Below are 10,634 nucleotides of genomic sequence, written 5' to 3' on the forward strand. Positions count from 1 at the left end.
GCAAAGAAGGGGAAAAACGCCGACGCGGCAACCGCGCGAGTGCAGGAGTCCATCGAGCATTGACTCGTCGACGCCCAGGCCCGGGCCGTCCTACGTGAAGAGAAGACCGAGGCGCGGTGGTCGTCGCTGATGAAGAACAGCGCCATCAAGCTCGACCTGCTCCGGACGAACGTCGCCGCGAAGAAGAGGAACACCGACATGGCTTTTCTGATGGTCAGGGCGGACATGCTCCTGAGCAACGACGAGCAGCTCAGGGCGTGGTACATGGCGGAGCGCGGCCTCATCCTGAACCAGATGCAGACGGCAACGCCGACGACGCCGACGACGCAAGCTCCCGCGCCCACGACCACACGGACGCCAAGCCCGAACGACGCCTCTACATCGCCGCCCAGCAGTGCCGAAGCCGCGCCGACACAGCCCAGCACCGAAGCAGCTCCGACACCGCCGAGCCCGCGCACGCCGACTCCGCCAACGCCTGGAGCCGACCCCGCCGAGTGAATCATTGCGCACGCGAACTTGCGGCGTGCGACGCTCTGTTTTCTGTAACGCCAGACTACGTCCGATCGCCGGATTTGTGGCGTCTTTTGAGAGCGGGAACGACCAAGTTTAAATTTTCCGCATCCTGAGGCCGGCGCTTGGGGGCGTGACTGGGAGCTAGGTCGCCCCTAGGCCGCTCTATTTAGATGCCTGGGGGGCCGAACGGCTGGAGATGCCCTAAGTTGTCCCATGGTGAAGTGCATGGTGGCGGCCTGCAGGCGGCCGTGGTCGGTAAGCTAACCGGGTTGCGAGAAAAGGCCAACCTGTTTATCAGAGGGCTCTGGGTTTTCTTCTGGACTAGTATCACTTAGACTTCTGGCCTAGGTAATAGGACGTGCAGTGGAGGCTGAACTACACAACAGATCCTGAGAGCCAAAAATGTTTTAATCAAGAAAATCGGACGGCCAAAAATGACAAGAGCATGAGAAGGCTGAGAAAGAGCTCAAATTTATTGTCCTAAAATAAATATGAGAATAGGACCAGGGGTGAAGCCCTTTTTGTTAAAAAAGAACAGTAATATCAAAAAATGTGGCATTAATATTTTTCCATGGTTGTTAAAGAAATTTATCATCCTCGCAACAACATTATTTTGCTATAAAAAATAGGGTCCTAATAACGTCCACACGTGTGGCATACTAAGCATCCGCCCACACATCGGGTGTGGCGTGAGCAGGAGGCAGCTCACACGGACTGTGTGTGGGCGGACATTAGAATTGCCCGCGGGTACTACTCATTCCCACCCCACGCATGTGGCACGAAGCAAATCTTCCCACACGTTCTGGCGCAGCTACATTAGGTACCCGCGAGATGACAATTTAGTTGCCATCTGGGATGGCAGATGTAGTTATCCGGAATGACAAATGTAGTTGTAAAAGCATGCAACTCTCTTTATTTTGGTTAAATATAGTTGCCATGTCTAATTTATGGTAGTTGCCGCGTGTAATCAAACCATAATTGTTATATGTGATTAACTACTTGCCACATATGGTCAAACAATAATTGCCACGTGTGTTTATCTAGTTTCCACGTGTGGTCCAACCATAGTTGCCATCTATGGTTAATCACAATTCTCATGTGTGCAGTTGTCGTCTAGCAACGAATCATAGTTGCCACGTACACGCAGCTGCAGTTACCATCCAACAACGTACGAGTGTCGTGTGAGTGAAAAGCAGTTCATCCACACATGCGTGAACTAGGTGGTGGTTGTATGGGCAGAAACTAGTTCACCCACACAGTGCAGCTGATAAACTGCGTGCTGCGGGGTGTATGGACGAACTCTCCAATGTCCACACAAGATAATGCTTACGGTGGCACTCAGATTCTAACATATTTCTTTAGGATTCGTGCAAAATAGAAACAACACGGATCAAGGTGTGTGGGCGATGTGCACACATGTCACACATATGGACGTTATCATTTGAAAAAAAATAGATTTGCCATGTCAAAAAAAAATATCTAAACTTCGACTTGTATATAGTGCAATAGAAGAACCGAATCCACGGTCAGAGCAAGCGATGAAAAAATGAAGGCCTTCTTTGATTTGCAGGAAAAGGGATTTCATAGGATAGGATTTTTGTAGGAACAGTTTTTTGGTGCCCTTTGGTTTGTACAGAAATAGAATCCTATTTCTATTTCTATGAATAAATTCTTTCTATCTATCATATTTCATAGGAAAATAAACATTACTGACTCAATGAAAAAAATCGTATAATATGAATCAAAGAACATCTCTTTCCTATTTGCTGCTCAATAGATTTTCCTACCCTATATCTCTCTCTTTCCTGCTCATAGGATTTTCCTACCCTATGTATCTCTCCGTCGTATCGTCTCGTCTCGTATTCTCCGACAGTCCGACTCGAATCCATGAGCGGGGCCGGCGCGGCGCTAGCCTCGTCGGCATTGGGCCTCTGCGGGGAGGACGGGAGGGCGGAGTGGCTGCGCTTCTACGATCAGGTCGAGGCGCAGGTGGAGGCGCTGGCCGCCGACCGCGCGCATCTAGAGGCGACAAGGGGCGAGGGGGAGGAGGCGCCCGCCGCTTGTAAGACACCGCCCATTGTCTCGTACCCGTCCTCCACATTCAGGGTTAATTTTGGTCCCCGTAATGACAAATTTAGGGTTGCGTTCTTGTGGCTCTGCTGGATTGATAAGCGAGACACGCGCTGCAATCGAGTCAGTTAGCCATACCGTCCTGCGTCCCGAGGTTCTCTGAAGATTTGGCAACACATCAGTCGCAATAAACAAAGTTGTCCCCCCACTCTTTTCCGTTGTATTAGAAGCATGCTCTGTCATGCTTTGGAGAGCATCGCATGGAAATGACAGCGGCGAAGATCCGTCGCTGCACTGCATATAGGCTAAACATCAGAGAGCTCTTGCTATTCTGGCCATCGTGAACATGTTACTCTGTGCAGATTTTACCTTCACTTCGCATTTGGATTTGTAATTTTGCATGGTAGAGTTCTCTACCTTCCACTTTCAGAAAGGAATTTATTTTTTGGTGCTGATATCGCTGCCTTGCGTATTCAATGTAGAACTCCAAGAGGGTGATCTGGAGGATGTCAGAGCTTGTAGAGGTCTTCTTGCCCTACCAAGCACTGAATCTAAGGTAATGTAGTTACCGAGATATCAGATGCATTCTCAAAAGCTTGCAGTCCAGCTTGGGCATCATCTCGTTGACTTTCCTAATTCCATTTTTGCATCTCTGTTTGGTTCCGTTAATGTTAATCGAAGCCGAAGGAAGTTCAAGATCGTCTAGAGCTTGGTGAAGACACTGGGGATCATGAGCACAGTGTAAAAGTGCTGAGAGCAAACCTTAGAAAACTAAAGGGAGCTTTTGAGACCCTGATGTCCAAGAAGGATAAGGATATTTATTCAGTAAAAGTTGTTCTTTTGAACCAGTTGAATACAATGGAAAAGGAAAGCATGCTCTCTGAGAACAAGAAACTAGAGGCAGCACAAGCTACTGAAGAAGCGAAGAAGCTTCAGCAGAACGTACAGGCGCTGCGCGTCGCAACTCAAAACAAGGACAATGAGATTGGCAGACTCCATGCAGAAGCTCTTGTGGCTCAACAGAAGCTACATGAAATGGATTCCTTGCTGAAGGAGAAAGATGAAAGTATTGAAAAACTCCATACGGAAAACATTGGATTACATGCTGTAAAGGATTTTGTTTGGAGCCAGTTCCGGATAAAGGAGCAGGAGCTGCTGGACTACGCCATGCTTCTTAAGAACAAGGAAGTGGCAGCAGCACAAGCTACTGAAGCAGCGCAAAAGCTAGTAAAGGAGAATCGCACGATGGAGGCAGAAGTTGTTGATTATGGAAACAAGTTATTGATTCTAGAGGATAAGCTAAAGGAGACGCGCTCCTTGGTGAAGGAGAAAGATGAAGAAATCCAAGAACTCAGGAATCGCCAACCTGAGACCACGAGTCTGAAGCGCAAGTGCGCCTCTTCCTTGTCAAATGTAAGTACGTCATTTCCAAGTATACTATCCTTTGAATGTTATTTGTGTTGCGAACATGCCTTGCCACATATAGTCAATCGACAGTATTTTGTTTACTATGTAAATGTGCCTGATAAATTTTGACATTAAAAAAAACTATGTTAATAAAACATTGAAAAAAAACTAACTTTTTTCAAAATTCACTTTTGGTTGTTTCGCCTCGTGCTATGTGATGGCCAACTGACCATGTGCTATTTTTATAATATACTATATAGTTGAATACCGAAAAAGGGTCCCCCCGCTTTGTATTACAAAGCAACTAAGAGTACTTGTTCTTTATAGTCCAATGATTGTATTCTTATAAGTGCTACTGTATTTTTGTGCTGAAAGTACATGAGCATCCAACAAAGCATCTCACTTCCTATGATTTTCCTATTCCTATAAAATTCCTATCCTATAAACCAAAGAAGGCCTAGTTGTTCTTTATAGTCCAATGATTGTATTCTTATAAGTGCTACTGTAATTTTGTGCTGAAAGTACATGAGCATCCAACGAAGCATCAGCTGTGCTGCTGTGTATTGTTGGAAACACAGACCGAGAATAAAGTGAATATTTTAGGTTTGCTTTTTTTTACGGGCAATGGCAGGTGCTCTGCCTTTTCATTTAGAAGGGGGAAAAACTGTACAAGCAGACTGCAAGCAGTCGGGGAAGCAAAGACATAGACAGAAGAGATAAAAGAAAAGCAAGGGACCGGGCTACCAGAACCAACATGGTTTATATGATTCTCGTATCTGGTTCTATATAGAACCATCATAATGCTCTTGTGGAGAGTGCTAATGAACAGGGACGTACCCACGTTGACCCACGGGTGTACAGGACACCGGGTGCAAGAGTTTTTCTTTGTAAATTTCATGCAAACTATAGTGGAGGACACCCCACTCTTAGCTGAAAATTGTGAGTGATTATATGCTGGGACACTGGATCATTTTCTCTCTGGGTCTGCCCCTGCTAATGAATATGTTCTGTAACAGGAGACTAGTAAAAAGCGCAGGAGGATATCATTGGGATGCATATAGCTTCTATTCGGCGATGCAAGTCCGGCAGACAGTGCTTTGGACGTCGCACAGTGAGTCTCCCTTCAGTCACCATTTCCCATCCCAACTCCGTATCTTTACACCGTGCATCCCAGATCTACATTCTTCTTGCTAATCTCCTCAAGTTGTAGTGAATTTGATTGGTTAATCTCCTGCTAAACAATCTTGTAGTGCCTTCTTGTCTAGAATTGAGTAGATCTATGCCTTCTTGTTCCGTATCTGCTATCTGAGTTTTTTTTTTCTGCACAATGATGTATGCCTTGTACGATTATATCACCTCAAAATGTTCTTGTACATGTTCAGCACTTAGTATTGCCTTGCACTATCTTGTTTCTGGATAATGACTGATCCAAGAAACTTTATAAATCATTGACGTTGTAAGCTGGAAAATAATGTATTATGGTAGGATAGTTTACATCATAATTACGTTGTAGTTAATGCTTATATGTTACAATATATTCTAAATCATAATACAGTTGTTGATGATACTAGTAGCATACAAATTCATGATGTGGATAGCATCTAGAAGTTATTGGATAATACTTAGGTGGAAAAGGTCTTTTTTTACTATCTTCAACTGTTGGGTTTGCTCACTTAACCCACCAAAGTATTCTTGTCCATTTACTCCATCTAAGTATGAATACCTCATCCACTACGCCTGATTTTGACACATAGCATCACATTTGAACATTATTAATCACAGAAAATCCTGACGAGTCATCTTGTTCCTCTGTCATTCTCTTGCACCTCTCTGAATTATCCACTTCTTCCTGTGCGTGGGTACTGATACGCATGGCACTGGCAAGGCAAAAGGCACAAATTTGACCTCAGGTCGAAACTATTTCACAAATTAAACTGTTCTTGAAAGTATTTCACCCGGCTGACCTTTAATGTGCAGCACGGCGCTGCACTCTACTGTGCAACGCCTAACACTTAGGCGCCACACTGTGCAGCGCCTAGCTCTAAGGAGTTGCACTACACTGTGCAGCGCCTAGTTGTAAGGAGTTGCACAGTAGAGTGCAGCGCCTTATTGTTGGGCGCTGCACAAAAGGGTCAGCAGTGTGAAATATTTTCTAAAACAGTTTAGTTTGTGAAATACTTTCGTTTTAAGATCAAATTTGCCAATTTTGCCCACTGGCAAATACCAGTTTGAGTGACCACGTGCAGATCCTTAGGAGGAGTAAAGTGGGCCCAGAATAATTACCTCGGGGAATGGGGATTAAGTGGACAAACACTGTGCTTCAGGCCAGGGTAGAAAAGTCAACATCTTCCTGATGGTATTGATTTTTCGAATTGTTCTAATTGTATATGAAAGTATAACAGGACAAACAAAGATAGTCTCAATATCATAAATGCTGAATATTCATGTTGATCATTCATTCTTAGTCCATGTGTAGTGTAAACGTCCCTAGTCGTTCTGATCTGAACTAGATGTCTTACCCAGGCAACTGGAATGGTTATCCCCATAAAATCTGTTGATTTGTTGTGACTGATGAGTGGATTTTGTTTCTTGGTTCTACCATCTGACGGAATTTCTGTTCGGTGGCTTTAACGGAAACTCTTTGTCTAATAATAGCTCATGTTTTTTGTATGCTTGTTCGACAGATGCAAATCTTTGTCAAGACCACAAATAGCAGGACTTACACTCTTTAGGTCAAGAGTTCAAGTACGATCAGGGATGTCGAGGGCAAAATCCGTGATCATGATCACAGCCTAGACTGCTTTGGTCTCATCTTTGCTGGCAAGAAGTTGAAGGATGAACGCACGCTGGCATATTACAACATTAAGAATTTGAGCACATTAGAACTTGACCTTTACCTGCATATATCTGTCAAGACGGTGACTGGCAAGATCATTGATATTGGTGTTTGGAGTTCAGATACCATCAAGCATGTCAAGGTGGTGATTCACAGTCAGGAGGGCATTCCTTCGTACGAGCAGCACCTCATCTTTGCCAGCAAGCAGCCGGAGGATGGCCGCACCCTTGCATATTACAAGATTGAGAATTCATGCACTCTTGAGCTTGTCTGGTGGCTGCATATCTATGTCAAGACGCTGACCGGCAAGACCATTATTTTTGCGGTTTTGAGTTCATGCAAGATCGAGGATGTCAAGGCGATGATTTATGGTCAGGAGGGCATTCCTTTGTCTGCGCAGCGCCTCATCTTTGCCGGCAAGCAGCTCGAGGATGGCCGCACCCTGGCGGACTACGGCATCCAGACTTTCAGCACGCTTCACCTCGTCCTTCGCCTGAGAGGGGGTAGAGTGATCGGCATCAAGACGTGGACTGGCAACACGATTTTTCCTACAGGGGTTTGGACTAACAACACGATTGAGGATTTCAAGGCCATGATTCACAAGGAAGAGGGCATTCCCCCATCGCAGCAGCACCTCTTCATTGCCGGGAAGCCGCTGGAGAACGACCGCACCCTGGGGAGCTACATCAGCCATGATTCCGACATCATCTACGTCAGCCCTGATTCCGACGTCGTCATTCACCTTTTAAGTCGGCGCGCGCGGCTGCCTCGTCGGATTGTGGACAGGGCGCGCAGGCTGCGGAACAAGCAGGAACTTGTGCACGGCTGTCTGTAATGCGGCGTGGCCCAATTTGTCTCAGTGGAGTCTAGGCGAAGTCGAACTGTTAGTTAGAAGTCTAACATGCAGTTATGTTCACATGGGTAGTCGAAAACCTGAGTGGATTTAGACTGTTTACTGCAAATTTGCGGTGTGTGCGTGTGAATAACTGCACATCTGCGAAAGAGTTCCAAACGTTTATCAAATGTCACATCTCTTTTGAAGTGTACATGTTATACTGTGCCCACTGGATGCGGTGTTTATCATCTGGCTCATATAAGGTGGATTATAATGATAAAGGTAGTATTAACGAATTGAACCACTGAAACTGCTGCAGGAGTAAAATCATCGCTACGGTTAATAATCATGCCATGATCAGCTATACTCAACGTGTTTGCAATGGCTCAAGAACTGAATCAGCAAACAGCAGCAAGAAGCACAACCAGTCTTAGGAGCTCTAGGACAACACATCAACTCGTCGTCTCAAACTTGTTCGGTTTGCTTGCGTACGTACCGAGCTTATAAAAATTAACCACAGAATCCAGAAGCTGCTCGTGTCTTCGCCAAGGTGCCAAAAATTCCGGCTCAGCCCACAAACACAACCCACTGATTATGAAATACTATTTGGAAAAGGAAGAGAGGAAATATTACTCAATGATAAAATTAGTGCTATGGAATTTCACACAATAGTCTATTCTTTCTTGATGGCCCATTGGAAGTTAGCAACCCGAATTGTTGTTTGGGGAAGATAACTCCATCGAGAGGAATACTAATAATGGAAACACATGCTTGGAGTTTATTATCTTTGGCATGACGACTTGGTCACATATCATGGAACTGAATCGGCTGGCTTACTAATTTTTGGAATTCAAAACTTTAGTGGTAGGAATTTGGTTTTCTGAAGCACATATATAATTTGTATTTGACTTGCACGCCTTTTTTAAGGTGGAAGGAGATAAAAAGTTTCATATGATTATTTTTTCTTCTGATATACTTACGGTATTTTATAGACACTCCCACTAGAGGTCAGATTATTTATTTCATCTCACTCTTTGATGATTACACTTTTATATGGTTATATTTATCTTTTATTATACAAGTCAGAAGTTTTATTATGCTGGTCATATGTTATAATGAAGTGGAAAATCAGTTGATTAAAGAATATTATAGTTTTAACAACTGACTGGTGACGGAAGTACACTTTAGGAATATATCGTTTGTATGTAAAGAGCATGGAACTATTCACCATTGTAATACATCGTTTGTATGTAAAGAGCATGAAACTATTCACTATTGTAATACATCATACACTCCAACATTTAATGGAGGAATTGAATATAATTATTTTTGCCTATATGTAAAGAGCATAGAACTATTCACCATTGTAATACATCCTTTGTATGTAAAGACGATGGAACTATTCACCATTGTAATACACCACTCCAAAATTGAATGGAGGAATTGAATATAATTGTTTTTGTAAGAAGCATTGCATACAACTCTTTGTTTATATCTTTCTTCGTATAACATACTCACTCCTTAGGGTTTGTAGACTGGAAGTAAGTCTTTTTATTTTGGCAACAAATTCTCAATACTACAAAGCACACACCAGGAATTTTGTAATGGTTATTCTAGTGGATCAAAGGGTGTTTTCTTTTTTGATATGGAAAAGGAAACTGGTGGAAAGTAGGAAAATAAATATTATTTTAATGATCAAGGGTGAAATTATTGAGAATCATACTGGAATATAATCTTGACCCCAATCGAAACTACAAGTGAAACTCCTGACACAAACATGCTTAGGATAAGTGGGAGGAATTAGCTTGGAATAGCATGTCTAGATAATTGTTATGTGTTCTTGTGGGATGTCACTCTAAAGTTTTAGAGGAATAATTAAATTCTATTAAGAAGATTTTTTCATCCGTGTCAGCTACGGGTGGAAGAAATGCGAGAAGGAATAAACTCAAATGAGGAAGAGCATAGTTTTGGGACCTTAATATACCAAATAACCGCAAGCCTATTGTCTGGAAGTGATTTTTTTAAAGGAAAGTTGGCTCACTGGAATATTATAATGTACTATTTTTATTCAATTCTTCACATAAAGGGAAATATACTTTGTGGAAACTCTCTCTCCTGGAATTTTGGGAAAGAGGAAATAAAGACATGGTTGATAACCCACACATATAGGGGATCATTTGTAGCCTTTTTTTGATAAATAAGAGTGTCGAACCCAACGAGGAGCTAAAGGTAGAACAAATATTCCCTCAAGTTCTATCCACCACCGATACAACTCTACGCACACTTAACGTTTGCTTTACCTAGAACAATAATAAAGCTAGGAGAACTTTGCGAGAATAAAACTTTGAATAAATTGCAATAAAATAAAAGTAGATAGCTTTTTGTAACACAAGAGAAAGTTTTTTGTCCATAGGCAGTTGATAACTAATCCGGTAATCATTATTGCAATTTTATATGAGGGAGAGGCATGAGGTAACATACTTTTCGTACTTGGATCATATGCACTTATGATTGGAACTCCAGAAAGCATCCGCAACTACCAAAGATCATTAAGGTAAAACCCAACCATAGCATTAAGTATCAATTCCTCTTTATCCCATACGCAACAACCCCCTTACTCGGGCGTAAGCTTCTGTCACTCTAGGCACCCACCATAAGTGAATCATGAACGTATTGCAACACCCTACAACGGGTATCCCCCACGTCTGCACGACACAGAGGGCACCATAGGACAATACCAAAATGAAATACACAACTCATACCAAACAAGATCATCAATCAACCCATAGGACAAAATAGATCTACTCAAACATCATAGGATAACCACATATCATTGGATAATAATATATAGTGTTGAGCACCATGTTTAAGTAGAGAATTGCAGCGGGAATAGAGAGGTTACACCATTGCATAGAGGGGGAGAAAGTTGGTGTTGACGGTAGCAAGGTTGTTGATGTAGATCGCCGTCACGAT

The 10,634-nt window shown here is 43.1% G+C and overlaps 2 protein-coding genes across 2 annotated transcripts; both read left to right on the plus strand.

Moving 5' to 3' along the window:
• Nucleotides 1-2,400: 2,400 nt before the first annotated feature.
• On the plus strand, nucleotides 2,401-5,146 carry LOC123101589 (myosin-2 heavy chain, non muscle-like). The gene is made up of 4 exons (XM_044522969.1): nucleotides 2,401-2,635; nucleotides 3,066-3,139; nucleotides 3,265-3,996; nucleotides 5,007-5,146. The coding sequence occupies exons 1-4, from the start codon at nucleotides 2,401-2,403 to the stop codon at nucleotides 5,049-5,051; spliced, it is 1,086 nt and encodes a 361-aa protein (XP_044378904.1). The 3' UTR covers nucleotides 5,052-5,146.
• A 1,135-nt stretch (nucleotides 5,147-6,281) lies between these two features.
• On the plus strand, nucleotides 6,282-7,867 carry LOC123101590 (polyubiquitin-like). Its single transcript, XM_044522970.1, has 2 exons — nucleotides 6,282-6,320; nucleotides 6,723-7,867. The coding sequence occupies exons 1-2, from the start codon at nucleotides 6,282-6,284 to the stop codon at nucleotides 7,659-7,661; spliced, it is 978 nt and encodes a 325-aa protein (XP_044378905.1). The 3' UTR covers nucleotides 7,662-7,867.
• The last annotated feature ends 2,767 nt before the right edge of the window (nucleotides 7,868-10,634 follow it).

Source organism: Triticum aestivum, chromosome 5A (assembly GCF_018294505.1).
Source record: "Triticum aestivum cultivar Chinese Spring chromosome 5A, IWGSC CS RefSeq v2.1, whole genome shotgun sequence".
Taxonomy (NCBI): domain Eukaryota; kingdom Viridiplantae; phylum Streptophyta; class Magnoliopsida; order Poales; family Poaceae; genus Triticum; species Triticum aestivum.